Raw genomic sequence first — 16574 nt, forward strand, 5'->3', positions numbered from 1 at the left:
CTCTTCTTCACTCTGCTTTGTGCTCCTAAAACTCTGACTCATATAAACCATGGACTGTATTAATAAGTGTCACGCACGTCCGGGTGAAGAGACCACCAAACAGGCTTTGTGTGAGGAATAAAACTTTTTAATCACCTGGGCGCAGGTGGGCTGAGTCCGAAAAGAGAGATGGGGTGGGGCCGTTTTACAGGATTGGGGTAGGTCATGGACAATTACAGTCAAAGGGGGTTGTTCTCTGGAGGCAGGGGCCGGGGTCACAAGGTGCTCAGTGGGGGAGCTTCTGAGCCAGGAAAGGAATTTCACAAGGTAATGTCATCAGTTAAGGTAGGAAAGGGCCATTTTCACTTCTTTTGTGATTCTTCACTTGCTTCAGGCCATCTGGATGGATGCAGGCCATCTGGATGGATGCAGGTCACAGGGGATATGATGGCTTGGCTTGGGCTCAGAGGCCTGACAATGGGCTGTCTTGTTCTCTGGCCTCGGGTTAGTTTTAGTGAATGGTAGGTCCCTGCAGACGATTGGAGGAGGAGGAAAATGAAGTCAGAGTATTTCTTTATCTGGCTCCTTCCTTGCAGAATTTCTGTAATTTCTGAAATTTCTATTTCATTTATTGACCTAGATGATCACTTTTTGTCTGACAGTTCTCTACACACAGCTCCCTAATTCTCCAGGTTCCAGTAATAGTCTTCTCCTTCTCCCTGTCAAACTTAGGGTTAGTAGCAGTTGCCCTCCTGTTTCCAACTCCAAGTTATTTCTTCTGGTTTCCCTGTACTGTCCCATTCCTCTGTAATCACTAAATGTTAGACATTTATTAAACCCTCCTCTAATTTTCCTATTCGAGTGTACGGTCTGTTTCCCATCAGAACAGTACCTGATACAGTTATTTTCATCATTTGCCCCACGACACCATTTCAGGTCTCAACATCACTCAGATTTCTTCCTTCCTCAGGTGACTATTTAAGTTGTCTCTCTTCCTCTTAAAGGTCCGCAACTGGAACTACTCCTTCAAGTGTAGTCTGATCAACACAGGACAGGAAGAGAAAGTCACCTCTTGTTTTAGTTACATTTCCATGGAAGTTACTCAAAGATACTTGTAGTTTCTGAACAGCCTTTTCACATGCTTGGTTCACAATCTATTCACTGTCAATTGAAAACCTCTAAGTTGCTTTTTTGATACTACTGTTAAACCAAATGTCTCTCGTTCTATTCACAAGATACTAGTTTTGGGATTCCAAGATCACAGCATGCCAATGTTCTCTAGTAAATTTCTCTTGTCTGATTACAATCATAGTTCAAGTGGACCACAGTCTAGCCTGTTTAAACTCTTACTGCAGTTAAATCTTGTTATTAGAAAAATCTTCTAATCTTTGTGTCATTTTCAGACTTAATACATACATTGTCAACATCTTTGTTCTAACCCGTTGTCATGAATCTGTCAAAGAGAGAGGGCTGAGAATATATGGATGACAAATTAAGTACATAAAAAGATATTTAATATAATTAGCCATCAGGAAAATGCCAATTAAGACCACAATCAGATATCAGGACACACCTTCCAGAAAAGCCAAGCTTTTTAAAAGTGACAAAACCAAATGCTAGTGTAGATGCGAAGAAACTGGATCATGCATGCATTGCTGGTGGGAATGTAGATGATACAGCCACATTAGAAAGGTTGGAATTTCCTGACACAACCAAATAGGGCAACTACCATACTATTCATAATCTGGGTAATTATTGCCGAGAAATGAAATCTTACATTCATACAAAATCCTGCATGTGAATGATTGTAACAGCTTTATTTGTAATAGCCAAAAACTAGAAACAGCCCAGATGCCCTTCAACAGGTAGAAAGATTAAGCAAACTATGGTACATTTATTCAATGGAATATCACACTCAGGAATATAAAAGAATAAACTATTGATATATGCAACAACATGAATGAATCCTCAGAGACTTATGGTGAGTGACAAAATAAATGATATGGTTTGGATGTTTGTCCCCTCCAAATTTTATTTCGAAATGTAATTCCCAGTGTTGGAGGTGGGGTCTGGTGGTAGATGATTAGATTCTGGGGGTGAATCTCTTATAAATGGCTTAGCACCATCCCCTTTGTGATGAGTGAGTTCTTGCTCTGAGTTCACATGTGATCTGGTTTTTAAAAGTGTGTAGCACCTCCTCCCTCTCTTGGTTTTGCTCTCACCATGTGATGTGTCTGCTTTCCCTTTACCTGTGATAATTGTAAGCTTCCTGAGACCATAACCAGAAGCAGATGCTGGCAACAATTCCTGTACAGCCTACAGAATTGTGGGCCAATTAAACCTCTTTTCTTTATACGTTACTCAACTTCAGGTATTTCTTTATAGCAAGGCAAGAACAGACTAACACACCAATTCCATAAGGTTACATACTGAAAGATTCACATAACACTCTGAAAATGACAAAATTATATAGTGGAGAATAGTCATGACTAGGGGTTATTAACTTGAGAGGAAGGTTGGTGGTGGCTATTAAAGGACAACATGAGAGATCTTTCGTGTTGATGAAACTCTTCTGTATTCTTATTATGGGCGTTGTTCCTTGAATCTAGGCATATGATAAAACTGAATATAACTAAGCACACACACAGATGAGCACATGTAAAACTGGTGAAATCTGAATAGATGGTGTGTATTAATGTCACGTTTCTGGTTGTAATGTTGTACATTTGCAACGTCTTATCATGGGAGGAAACTGAGTAAAAGATACACTGGTATCTCTTCATATTACTTCCTACAGTGGCATGCTAACAGATATATTAAAAGGCATTCAACATCATTAATCATAAGAGAAATGCCTATTAAAACCACTATATCACTTCATGCTTGTTAAGATGGCTATTATCAAAAAGACAATAAATAACAAATGTTGATGAGGGTGTGGAGAAAAAAGAACCCTAGTACACTGTTGGTGGAAATGTAGATTGGTATAACCATAATGTAAAACAATATGGAGGTATCTAAAAAAATTAACAAGTAACTACCATATGGCCCAGTAATCCTTCTTTCGGGTATATACCCAAATGAGATGAAATCACAGCCTCATATAGATATATGCACTCTCACGTTCATTGTAGCATTATTCCCAATAGCCAAGATATGGAAACAACTTAAATGCCCATCAATGGATAATTGGATTTTAAAATTTGGTCTCTCTCTCTGTGATTGTGTGTGTATGTGTGTGTGTGTGTGTGTGTGTAGTTATATATAGTTATACAGAACTAAATATTATTCAGCCTTAAAATAAAGAGGCCTTGGCATTTGCCACAACATGGATGAACCTGGAGGACATCACCGTAAGTTAAATAATCCAGACAGAAAGAAAAAGATTTGATGATTTCATATGTGCACCATATAAATAAGGGGCTCAAGTAGACAGAGGCAGAGAATGAAACATTGGGGGTAGGGGAAGAAATGGGAAGAAGTAGGTCAAAGGACACAAAATAGCAGGTATGTAGGATGAACAAAGATGGAGATCTAATGTACAGGGAGACTAAACCTGATGAAATTGTCATGAATTTTTGTTAAATGAGTAGATTTTAGCTGCCATTGTCGCACACTTAAAAACTAAGAAGAGAGGTATGCTAATCTGCTTCACCATAGTAACCATTTTACTTTATGTATCCCATAATATCATGTGGTAAACCTCAAGTATACACAATAAAATTTCTTTAAAATAGAAATAAAAAATCCATCACACTTCTATATGCTAACATTGAATATGTGGAAATCAAAATTAAGCACATGATAGTATTTACAGTCATTTGAAAGAAAATGTAACACTAAGATATAAATTAAACAAAACATGGACCAGAAGGTGGGTACAAATATTAAAAATCAAAATATCTTTCTAAAATTTACAAAATACAAAAATGTACCTGATATATTCATTTACAAGGGAAGAACAGATTATATATAAATAGAGGCATCTTAAAAATAGGCCTGAGTGAAACATTAAATACTGACAATGGCTACATAAATTGAAAACAAATGTCCATAAACAATAAAAAAAACATGTATTGACACTCATACAGAGAAAAGGATACACACCAAATGCATTACAATGATTGCCAATATAGACAAGAGAAATAAAACTGGGTCATGGAAATAAAGGAGAGTGAATGAGTAAATAAACAGGAGAGGGTCTTGGCAATTAACTCAAAGAATGTAACTCAGCCCTCTAAACTTGATGCCAAAACCACTCTATTGTATTCCCTTCAATCAAAACAATATTTTTTTCAAGGGAAGAATTCTTAATCATTGACATTCTGTAGAAATGCCGGTGTATGGAAGTGGCAATAAAAATAACAACTTTTATTTGTATCATTGTATTCAAATTCCCTGTAGACTATGCTTTCCTTTATTGCCTGCAGTAGACAATGGCCACTCCCAGTGTCCCACACTTGGTAGGCTATTGCTCCACCTAAAGTTTCTTAACAAGGAAATGCCCTAGTATTGGGACCATGGCCTCCAAGCACCATTATTTTAGTGTATGTGACATGATGTCTTACTTTATGTAGGGTGAGGTTTTTGATCCATTTGAGGGGCTTCAGTTGCTCACAGCATTGGGTGAGTTATAACCCATGCCACTATGACGTATGTGGCCTGGAGGTGGTGATTTTGATGTCGTCATTTTGGAAAGAGTGTCACTGTCACCTATATACAATACAGATTATTTTATTTTATTTTATTTTTGTTATTTTGGAAAGAGAGCCTTGCTCTATCCCCCAGGCTGGAGTGCAGTGGCATGATCTCAGCTCACTGCAACTTACGCCTCCTGGGTTCAAGCGATTCTCCTGCCTCAGTCTCTAAGCAGCTAGGATTACAGGTGCCTGATACCATGCCTGGCTAATTTTTGTATATTTTTTAGTAGAGACGGGTTCACCATGTTGGCCAGGCTGGTCTCAAACTCCTGACCTCAGGTGACTGCCAGTCTCGGCCTCCCAAAGTGCTGGAATTATAGGCATGAACCACCATGCCCGGCCAATATAGATCTTTTTATATGCTCTTCTATACAATCACATGCACCAAGAAACACCAAGTCCTTTTCTTCCTCTCTTGTGAGACAAAATTTTAAGAAGAAAATTTGTCTGAGGAGTCAGTCCTCCCCCAGTCCTTATTTACAATGTCTGGCTGTCAACCTGTGGGTCTGTCTGCCAACCCTACAGGACCTCATATCCCTCCCTACTCAAATGCCTACTTCTTCCCTTCCCTTCCCCCCAACCACCAGAAAACAGACAGAGATATACACAGTCATCAACTCCTCAAACCTGATTTTATTGTAATCATCTCCATCAGTAGTGATGATTTGTCCAATTTGGTTTCTCTATGTGTGACTAATCCTCCCCACTATCCTGTGAAGATCCTTCAAATAAGCCTAGGTCTTCATCCTCCTGTGTGGATCCTTCAGATGAGTCTAGGTCTTTGTCCTCTTTTGAAGGTCCTTCAGATGAGTCTAAGTCTTCATCCTCCTTTGAAGATCCTTCAGATAAGTCTACGCCTTCGTCCTCCTCCTTTTGGATTGGATCAATGGAGTTCTCTTGGGACTGGTCATTCTCCAGTTGGTTTGAATTTATTTTCTTACCCTTCTTGTGGTAATACACAAATATTATTGGATATTCTGGTGTATTTGTCTTTTTCAAACTCTGTTCAGGGGCTAAGACTTTGTTTGGTGCCTCCTGCATCTGGTGAGAAAACAGGGAAAGGCCAGAAAGACATTATTTTGGGTGAATAGGATAGAGACTGGATAGCAAGGGGGACTTTATGAGAAGGAATGCAGTTTGAGGAAGGGGTTTGTGCCAGAGAAGAACAAGGTGGAGTCATAGGGTAGAGATCTATGGGGAAGAAGAAGAAGAGGAGCATGGGTAGGATCATCTGTTAGTCCAAACTGCACCATTTTGTAAGATCCCTGCTATTTTGCAGACCTTGCTCAAAATGAAACATTCCATGGGGGTTTGGGCCAGGAGAAACCACCTGACCACAAGGAGGACAAAGGCTCAACTAAAGAAACATCCCTATCTTAAGTCCTGTTCCCCTTATTCTCTCGTATACTCTAGCCCTGGGCTAACCTCCAGATATTGATCAAACTCTGCATCTTATTTTTCCTTCCTTCCCCTTTCCAGGCAGCTGCAAAGGAACACCACAATGGTATTCCACTGGAAAAAGGGCCAAACCACCTGATGATAAGAACATCTTATCAATATCCTCCTGCGCAGCAAGCCATACTGCCCAGCTCCCTCCTACCCATACCTGTAAGTACCCCAGACTGTAAGCAGTGGTGGGCTCTGGCATGAAGCTGGTCCCCCACTTCCACAGATGTCTGCAATATTCCTGTGTTGTTGTTTGAGATGTCCCCTCTCTGTGTGTCTTTCTTGCACCCTCATCTTCCCTTCAAAACCTAACATTTTGGTGCCAAAACCCAGAATGGTGATTGGGTTCTGATGGGTAAGTTTTCTCTTGCAACCTGGAAAGCAGAAAGCAGCAAACAGCAAGAAGCACAAACTAGACTGGGGCCTGTTTCCAGATCCTGAGTGGACTCCCTGTTCTGAGTCCTGTTCCCCCTATTCTCTCATATTCTCCAGTGCTGGGCTAACCTCCAGATATTGATCAAACTCTCCATCTTATTTTTCCTTCCTTCCCCTTTCCAGGCAGCTGTAACAAGTATCACCCCCATTGCTGGACATCACATCCAACACTGGGCTTCAATTAGTGAATGAGTCTCCCTCTTCCTCCATTGTGGATTCCTCTCTATTTCTGCCAGTTCTCCAAAAAAATTCCAGTGCTGGGTGAGAGTTCTCCCCAGTCACCAGGTGACCGCAGCCTCCCTTCTCAGGGGACAGCCTCAGAACGCTTGCCACTCTGGCTAGTCTGGCCTCTGGGGAGCATGAATAGCTACAGGGCTACCCTGACTCTCCAGGTCCCTTCTCCCAGGCAGAATCGAGTACTCACTTTCCTCTGGGGTATTCACTCCCATCCAGAGTATACACTCCCCTCTTCCAAAAAACAGAACATTCAACTTCCAAATTCAACATAATCTAAAAAACTTCCTCCAACACAATGGTAAATGATCTGAAGTGCTTTGCTTCATGCCTCACTCTCTCTCTCTTTCTGCCAATTTTGTTCACCATTTCAAATCTTCCTTCACAAGGAGAAACCCCCCAAAATGCCTCCTCCTACGGACAAGGCCTCCTCCTCTGAATTTCAACCTGGACAACACACCCATTCTTCAGTCTCCTGCCCACCACCATTCCCTCCACCTTCTCCTTCGGAGCCGGCTCCTTCACCCCCTTACTGTCGCCCTCCATCCCCCCTTCCTTCTCCACCTCAAACCAGGTCTCACGCCCAACCCCCTATCTCCAGAAACCAAGCACATGCCCAAAGGCCTTCCAAAGTCCTTCCCTTGCAGGAGGTCGCGAGGGCTGAAAGCATAATCTGAATTCAAGTTCCCTAGCTGACTTCTCCCATATTAAAAAGAGACTTGGCTCCTTTTCAATGGATCCTACCTCCTTCCGCAAGGAATTTCTGTGCTTCTCTAAATCTTACGACCTTACCTGGCATGACATATATGTCATCTTCTCCTCTACCCTCACCCTGGAGGACAGAGAACACATCTTTATGAGTCCTCTGTATTGGAACTAAAAGATGACTGTTTCACTATTCCCTTAAATCCGGCTTACTAAAGTCTTTTTGCTTTAACTTGGTCAAATCCTAATACAAGTCCTGTACTCTTACAGGACTTACACATGGACTTACACATAGATTGTACTCTTAGAGGGGTTCCGGGATAGGCCCCACCTGTTCAGACGGGCCCTCATCAAGGACCTAGCTGAACTTCCCCTTGCTCCTAGTACCCTCCTCCAATATGTCAAGGACCTCCTTCTCTGTAGCCCGTTCCTGAACCTGTCCATTCAACACACCACTCAGGTTTTAAACTTCCTTCATAATCGAGTATATTGGGCCTAACCCACAAAATCTCAGGTAGCCCAAACCAAAGTTACTTACCTTGGATTTGTCCTAACCCCTAATTCTTGAGCCATCCCAACACAATGAAAGGAGCTAATTTGTGACAGGCCCCTTCCCCACACACAGAAAAGGACCTCCCCTCCTTCTTGGGCCTTGTGGGATACTTCTGGCTGTGAACTCCCAACTTTGACTTGCTGGCCAAGCCACTATATGTGGCCTCACATGGGCCCATCCTAAAACCCCTAAACCCAGCTTGCCCCAACAAATCCCACTTAAAAGCTAAAAAATGCCCTTTTCATTGCCCTGGCACTGGGACTGCCCAATCCCAAGCCCTGTACTTTGTATGTATATTCCGACCAAGGCCTTGCTCTTGGACTGCTCTGCCAAACATATGGCGACGCCCCACGAGCCACTGCACATCTCTCAAAACAACTGGACTCTGTCATCCAAGGCTGGTCACTCTGACTAAAAATCTCGGGTGTGGCCACATCGCTGGCCTTAGAGGCACGGAAACTCCCTCTCTACCAACACATTACTATTGCATCTTCCTATTACCTACAGGACCTCATAAACCATCAATTTCTTCTATCCCTCCCACCATCCCACTTTCAGCAGGTACATGCCTTATTCATAGGTAACCCTCTAATCACCTTCCAGAGATATAAAACTCTCAACTCAGCCACCATCCTTTCTGTAAACACTTCCGACTCTAAGCTCTCTCTCTCCTGTCTGGACCTCTTAGACTCCCTCTCCTCCCACTTCGAACACATTTCAGATGCCCATTTGCAGGGAACACATACCTGGTTAATTAATGGAAGCTCTTTTAGGCAGCCATGTCCAGCAGCTGGCTATGCCATCATTGCTGAAAATAAACTCCTAGAATCCAATGCTCTCCCACCCCATGCTACCTCTCAACAGGCAAAGCTAGTTGCCCTAACCAGGACCCTCACCCTAGCAAAGGCAAAGAGGGTCAACATTTACACCAATTCCAAATATGCATACCATGTCCTACACTCTCATGCCTTAATCTGGCAGGAACAGGGTTTTCTAACTACAAAAGGAACCCCCACAAGAAATGGCAAACTTATACATAAGCTGCTGGGGGTGGATAAACTACCACTGATGGCCACCATTATCCATTGCAAGGGGCGCCAAAAGTCTAAAGATGCATACTCAAAAAAAAACTTTCAACAAATTCAGCAGCCTGGCAGGCAGCCCTTACAACCCCATCGTTATTGCTCATTTTTCCCAGCATACACCCCGTATATACCCAGGAGGAACAAACTCCACTTGCCCGGGCTGGCGCCATTCAGGAAAAAATGGTTCTACCTCAATGATAAAAGTGTCTTGCCCAAGTTGAAAAAACCTTCTGTTCTTTTATATGTGCACAACCATTTCCATGCCGGTTACTGCCCCTACTCCAGCTTTTAAAAACTTATATACATTCTTCCACCATAGCTGCCCATCTCAAACATATTACTAAGGCATGTTGCCTTTGCACTCAAACTTCCCCTCAGGAAGCTATCAAACCACCTCCTTTTCAACCACAAAGCCTGAGGACACTTACCAGGGCAAGACTAGCAAATCAACATTACTCACATGCCCCCCATACATTTCTCTACATTCTGACAATGGTAGATACATTCTCTGGATGGATAAAAGCTTTTCCTACCACCACTGAAAAGACGCACACCATCGCTTCTATTCTCTTCACCCATATTATCCACCGGTTTAAACTCCCCTTTTGCATCCAATCAAACAATGGGCCAATTTGTTTCACAGTTTAACCAAGAGCTGGTAAAGGCTCTAAACATTAAATGGGCTTTGCATATTCCTTACCACCCAGAATCTTCAGGAAATTTTTTTTAGAAAACAGCAACTAACCAACCTTCCCTAAAGGATAAAATGACCTGGACTTCACTTCTCCCACTGTTCCTCATGCGTTTATGAGTCATTTCCCAAAAGCCCCTCAGCCTAAGCCCATTTAAGCTCATGTACAAATGCCCCTTTATCCTCCAGAATCTCCCTGTATTCTCTCCCCCTTCTATATGGAATACTTGGCCGGCGTTACACCTCACCCAACACCTAATGAGACAGTATGCAAATGCTTACTGACCCAGCCTAAACGTCCATCCTGAAAACACTCCTCCCTGTCCCTACAACCAGGGGACTGGGTCTGAATCACAGACTCCTCCTCCTCCCCTCTCCAACCTAAGTGGATGAGTCCTCACCAGGTTATCCTAACTACTCTGACTGGGGCAAAGCTAACATCCTTTCCACACTGAATGCACCATTCCAAACTAAAAAGAGCACCAGATCCACATGTAGAAATTTGCTCACCCCCAAATTATTCTCCTTCCCTCACAAGACCAACCTCACTGTACTTAACAAGAATTCCAGAAGTTGCCAACCCTTAGTCCATAACACTCTCCGTCTCCAATTTCCAATCTTTTTTCTCCTACTTGATTTCAGATCTTTCCTGGTTTCCCTTCCCCATGTCCCTGAATAGTCCTACCAATTTGTCACACTAATCCAAGAGGTATGACTGCAGGGCACCTTCCAAAATTTCACTCCTACTCAAATCTCCTCTTTCTTCTTTTGTCCTCTTTGTCTGTGGGATACTCGAAGTTCCAACCCCTAGCCTCTAACAGTTGAGACCCCTTCATCAGCCTCACACATTGCCTTGGAAATCAGTCACACTCCCCTCTTCCTTCCAACTGTTAAATTTGTTTGTCCACACAAATCCAGCAATTCACAACCCTTCCTGTCAACCTGGCCACGTGAACTCAGTCCAAAATAAACCTGCATCTCACCTACTTGACCAATTCATTCCCCAAACCTGTTTATAATCTTGCTCGGCTAAACATCTTTTCCCCCCAATCCATCAAATCCACCCACACTGTCACACACAGGGCTGTCACCCTCCTTCGCCTCATAGCCTCTTAACTGAAGATGTTACCAGTCAGATTCCATAAAACACCTCCTACCAACCCCTCCCCTCTCTGACGGCGCCACTCTCCATGTATCCAACTCAAAGGCGCTCCCTGGAAAAAATCCACAAACAATTCCCTCAACTGCAACCTATATCCTTCTGCCCTATCAGGACCACAGGGGCTAATAGTTACAAAAACCCATTTCTCCCTCTCTCTCCAAAACCAAACAGCCTTCACCTCCTCCCCCACTACCATTTCCTATCAGGCCCTCAGAGGGGCTACCCTTGCTGGCAGCTATTCAACTTAGAAAAATATAAAAGTTAAAACAAAGGGTTTGAATTCAACTCCCACCTTCTCATGGCTTGCTACCATAACCTACAACTTTTGTCTGTCCACCCCCAGTGTCTTCTTCCTTTGTGGCACAAACTCTTATCTCTGCTTACTGGCCAATTGGTCAGGAACATGCACCCTGGTGTTTCAGTCTAGACATTGACATTTTGCCTAACAAGCAGACCATCCAGGTTCCTTTAGTAGCTTCTGTCTCATCTTCCTCCACACACACTAAGCAGGCTCTACATCTCATTCTAGTGTTAGCAGAACTAAACATCTCTGCTGCACTCAGCACTGGGATAACAGGTGGCCCCTTTCTTAGGGCCCTTAATCTTCCTCCTCCTGATACTACAATTGGCCCATGTATACTCACCTTCATATCCTGCTTTATCTCCCGAAGGCCAAACTCCCTCATCCAGGCAGCCACCCAGCAACACATGGATACCTTCCTTCTCCTCTGCCAAGTCCACTACCAGTGCCCCCAGGAATACCACTCTGAAGTCCAACACCCACTGCTTCAAAACCCAAACCCTGATTACAGCTCCCCTATTCAGCAGGAGGCAGCCAGATACTCAACAACGCCTCTCTTCCTTTTATACTAAAGTAGAAGGCAAAGAATGCGAGTCCAAACCACCATTTAATAAGCCCCCTGCTATTTTGCAGACTTTGGTCAAAGTGAAACATTCCATGGGGGTTCGGGCTGGGAGAAAAATCTTACCTAATCATCGTAACACAAGGCGGACAAAGGCCCAACTAAAGAAACTTTCCTATCATATCTTGCTGGGCAAAGTTCCAAGAAACACCACAATGACATCCCACTGGAAAAAGGACCAAACAGACTGATCATAAAACCATCTTATCAATATCCTGCCAGGCAGGAAGCCATGCTGCCCAGGCCCCTCCCACCCATACCTACAAGCACCCCAGCCTGTAAGCAGCGGTGGGCTCTAGCATTAAGCGGGCCCCCCACTTCCACAGGTGTCTGCAGTATTCCTGTGTTGCTGTTTGAGCCACCCCCTCTTGGTGTGTCTTTCTTTCACCCTCGCCTTCCCTTCAAAACCTAACAATCTTACCTCGTCATTTTTGTTGTTGGATTCACAGGGGCTCTTCATCTTCTCCCCATTGGTGCTTGAAGTTGGCTGTTCCATGATTGGGGTTGGTTGTAGAATGTCTATAGTAGGCTCTTGTAGAGTGCAGACTTCCACAGCTATATTGAAGCTTCCCAGGGGAATGTCCCAGAGCTCTTGCCCTCCCTATATATACCCTCCTGGTGACAAGGCAAAGCCACGCCCTTGAGCTTTGTTTGATCATACAGGCAGCGTCCCAGCCAATGGCAGTCCTAGGGTGGCTTTGACATCACAAAGCACCACTGCTGCCCACTCCCTGGGCTTGCGGGGGAGGGGAAAGTGGTGTAGAGGAAACCAAATGCTGTTGTTGTTTCGGCATCCCCTGAAGACGATGCATCCCAAACGGATCTGCCGCCGCTCCTCATTTCTCCATGTTTAATGTTCATGGTTCACATGGAAGCGAGAGGATGGTTCCTTCAAGCCCTTCCCCACAGCCATTCCTAGTAAGTGATTCATTCTTTTGTCTTCCAGCACCCACCATGCCCTAGTATTTTACATGTCTCACCTCAAATCCCTCCAAGCTAGTGTGGCTACATTTAATTATTGGTGGAGATGTGAATTATCCCATTTCCTTCCTACAGTTCTTGCATATGCACCTTGAAGACTGCCAGGCAAATTTCAATCCATGTTCTTTTACTCAATGTCCATGTAGTTCTTTTAAATTTCCTATTTCCCATCTGAAATAATGGCCTTGAGTCTGTCAAAATTTTAGTGAATAAACATTCTTTACCGTGTATCCTAGTCTTGTTTCAAATGAGGGGTGTATGTTCATAGTAAATATAGTCTCCCAACATGAATTCAGCCAGTATGTGGGTGGGGGAAGGAGTGGATATTCAAGTGCTGGAAGTTGTTCTCAGTGTTTACATGCAGGATACTACAATCTAAGACCAACATGTGCACCAGTGTGGGCATAGTTAAGCTTTGTACTGGAGATTGTGTCCAGTGCAAAAAGAAAAAAAAATGTATTCAGTTTGGAAGGGGAGAAGTAAGTGTCTTTTGTCAAAGACTACATGAGAGTGTATGTAGAAAAGTCAATCTAAAAAAATGTTTCTACAGTAATTGAGATTAGCAAGATTGCAGAGTAAGAGAACAATACACAAATCAATTGTATGTTTATATATTAGAAGTTTATATATTAGAAGAGGCAATGTTTCAGCTAATGGTAGTCCTAGGGTGGACTGGAAGTTAATTTCAACAACCGAAAGTTGAAACTAAGAACAGTGCAATTTAAAATATCACTAAAAGTATTAAAGTCTTAGGGATATATCTGAACAAAGATGTAAATGACTTGTACACTTAAAACTAGAAAAAATTGCAATGATAAATTAATGCCATAAAAAATCGAGATGTGTACTTTGATTTTCGGTTGGAAGATTCAATATTGTAAAATGGCAGTTATTTCCAAATTCATCTGTAGGTTCAATTCAATTCTAATCAAAATTCTAAAAAGGATTTTTAATAGAAATTGACAAGATAATTATAATATCCATATGGAAATATAAAGTGACTAGAATAGCCAAAAGAAAAGTGTTGAATCTTAAAAAGTTCTGGATTATACCAATGTCAATGTTCTAGTTTTGATAGTGTAATGTGGTAGTATATTGAAGATTTTACTAATTGGGAGAGACTGGTTGAAGGGTACATGAGGCCTCCATGTACATATCTTTGAAACTTCTTGTGAACTCATAATTGTTTCAAAATAAAAAGCTAAAAATGTTTTGAAAGAGAACAAGAGAGAGAGCCAAAGATAAAGAAGGCATGGCCCTAGATTCCTCCCATAGTTTGACACTTGTCCCATTCTCTATAGGAAGTCACAAAACACAATAATGGAAAAAAAATAAAAATAGAACAAAAGCGAAGTAGACCCTGGATTTTTGTTCCAGTGTTCGTCAGGTTCATATATCTTTATTTCATATACCATAAAATCAATAAAAAGTCTAGAAAACTACTCTGCTGACCTCCAGAAACACATAATTCATAGCACTCCCATTACTGCCGTCTAAACACTAACAAACCAAGAGAACACTGTTATTAATGTATACTTTTCTTTTTTAGTGAACTCCAGATGTTGTCTAGAGATTAACAACTCCATTTAGTAAATTATTACAAACTAACATCTAAGTATTTATTTCTTTTGGACTTTTGCCTGCAATTAACAGTGAGAACATCACCCTGTCATGTCATGTTATAAAAAACAAACAAACAAAAAACAAGCAAGAACCAACAGGCATGCCACATCAAATAGGGTAGGTCAAAAACTGATTAAAATTACTGAAAATAACAGCTTTCAATTATCTTATTACCTTTTATAATTGTTTTCTAAATTTGTTTACAAAACATATTTTGATGAGTATATCACTATCCAATGAAAATTCATCAAAATGTCAGGAACACATTCAGTGCATACTTCTATTGAAAGATTACAGCTTACTTTACAAAATAACTCCTATTAAAAAACTTAATGATTATGTTGTATTTTCTACCAAAATGAATAATAAAAAATTAAAGGTCATTAGTGTACAATGAGTTCATCATATTGATTTTTTTTTAAATTTCTGATGTGTTCACTTTTCAAGAATATTCTTCTTCTTCATATCAGGTTGAGGAGCTACTCAAAGTGACTCTCCCATGTCACGCTGTAAGTCAGAGATGGACCCAGGGCTAGAACCAGGGACTTCTTGAAACCTTTTCACCTTTTGTTTTTGGACCTTTGTACAAGTGATATTATAGACTGACATTAGTTTAATTATAATAATAACCCTCAGCTACATTCTTAATGATTTTTGTTACAATTTTTATCTGTCTAAGGTAGGTTTAAACACCATACAAAGTACCAGATATAGGATAGGATCTGTCTGGGATTTGCAGCACTCCGTGGCCACAAAGAGCAAGGAGTTAGAAGCCAACCGTATATTTCGCTTTGGAGCACAGACAGTTGAAAAGCAATCATTGAGAAAGAGTTGAGTATGAAAGAGGAATATATCCTACTACTGGCTTTGCATGTGACTGAATGAGTGGCTTTGAAAAATACCAGCACCATTGCCTCCACTGCAATGACTACTACCTCTACACTAATATTAATGCTACAATTAGCAAGAGAGTCTATACACCAAGAATATACTATATGTCAGGCTCTGTTCTAAGCATGTAGTATCTAGGTCAAACAGATGGTACATCCAAAATGGAATATTTGACAAATATTTGTCTTCAAAGGAACCATTTATAAACAGGTAGATGCAGGGGGAACATCAGATATTGTGCTAGTAGCAGCTGCCATCACTCCAAACCCAAAGGAATGAGAACACGGAGGAAGTGGTTACTAGAATCTGGAAAAATCAATACATCATGAGGAAATTGCTATCTTCAGAAGTACAGTGACCTCCACCAAGAGACTCATCCAGCTCGAGGTGACTCACAGGGATGGAGCCAGGAGAATAGGTCCACAGCCCTCACTCTCCTTCCTTTCTCCCTCCTACCTCCAACTCTCCTTGGGGCTTTTCATTAGCCAAACCCAGTGGACACCAGAGAGTTCAGGAGCCCATTGAGAGAATCCTTCCTAAATAGCCTCTCAGAACAGCACAGGCAAAGAATGGTGGTGAGTGGATCTGGAAAGGCAGAGGGAAGATGTTCAGCAGAGATGCAATACTCACAGCAGTCCCAGGAGGGAGATATCATCACGGGGGTCTGATTTACTGATAAGGAAACTGAGGCCCAGAGAAGCTCAATAACTCAATAATTGTGAAACAGTGTTCAAGCCTAGTTCAAGCTGCCCTAAATCTCATATTCTTTCTGGTACTCTGGGTAAACTGCATACCTTCTGTAGGCTTCAGATCCCTCATCTGTAGAATGAGTAAATTGGAACAACAAATGTCACTTTTTAAAAATATGCTATGAGGCCAGGCACCTTTTCATATGCCTGTTTGCCATTTGTACGTCTTCCTTTGAGAAATGTCTATTCAAATATTTTGCCCATTTTTTGATCAGATTATTATATTTGTGTTAGTGTTTGTATTATATTTGTATATAGTGTTGCTTGAGCTTTTTATATATTCTGTTTATTCATCCCTTGTGACACAGCTTGTTAGCAAATATTTTCTCCCATCCTGTGAGTTGTCTCTTCACTTTATTAATTGTTCACAGAAGCTTTTTAACTTGATGTAATCTCATTTCTCCATGTTTGCTTAGG

At 41.7% G+C, this 16574-nt stretch overlaps 1 protein-coding gene across 1 annotated transcript; it reads right to left on the minus strand.

Annotated features, from left to right (window-relative positions):
- Positions 1-5292: 5292 nt before the first annotated feature.
- Positions 5293-12493, minus strand: LOC102123927 (sperm protein associated with the nucleus on the X chromosome N1). The gene is made up of 2 exons (XM_005594740.3): positions 12335-12493; positions 5293-5720 (listed from the first exon to the last, which is right to left on the minus strand). Exons 1-2 carry the CDS (start codon positions 12407-12409, stop codon positions 5373-5375), a joined length of 423 nt encoding a protein of 140 aa, XP_005594797.1. The 5' UTR covers positions 12410-12493; the 3' UTR covers positions 5293-5372.
- Positions 12494-16574: the final 4081 nt, after the last annotated feature.

Source organism: Macaca fascicularis, chromosome X (assembly GCF_037993035.2).
Source record: "Macaca fascicularis isolate 582-1 chromosome X, T2T-MFA8v1.1".
NCBI lineage: Eukaryota > Metazoa > Chordata > Mammalia > Primates > Cercopithecidae > Macaca > Macaca fascicularis.

Bases quoted from the DNA above. Each gene is read 5' to 3' on its own strand.
- LOC102123927 (XM_005594740.3), bottom strand. From the start codon at position 12,409: ATGGAACAGCCAACTTCAAGCACCAATGGGGAGAAGATGAAGAGCCCC. The intron at 5,721-12,334 runs GTAAGATTGTTA...TTTTCTCACCAG, and splicing joins CCAACAACAAAAATGACGAG to ATGCAGGAGGCACCAAACAA.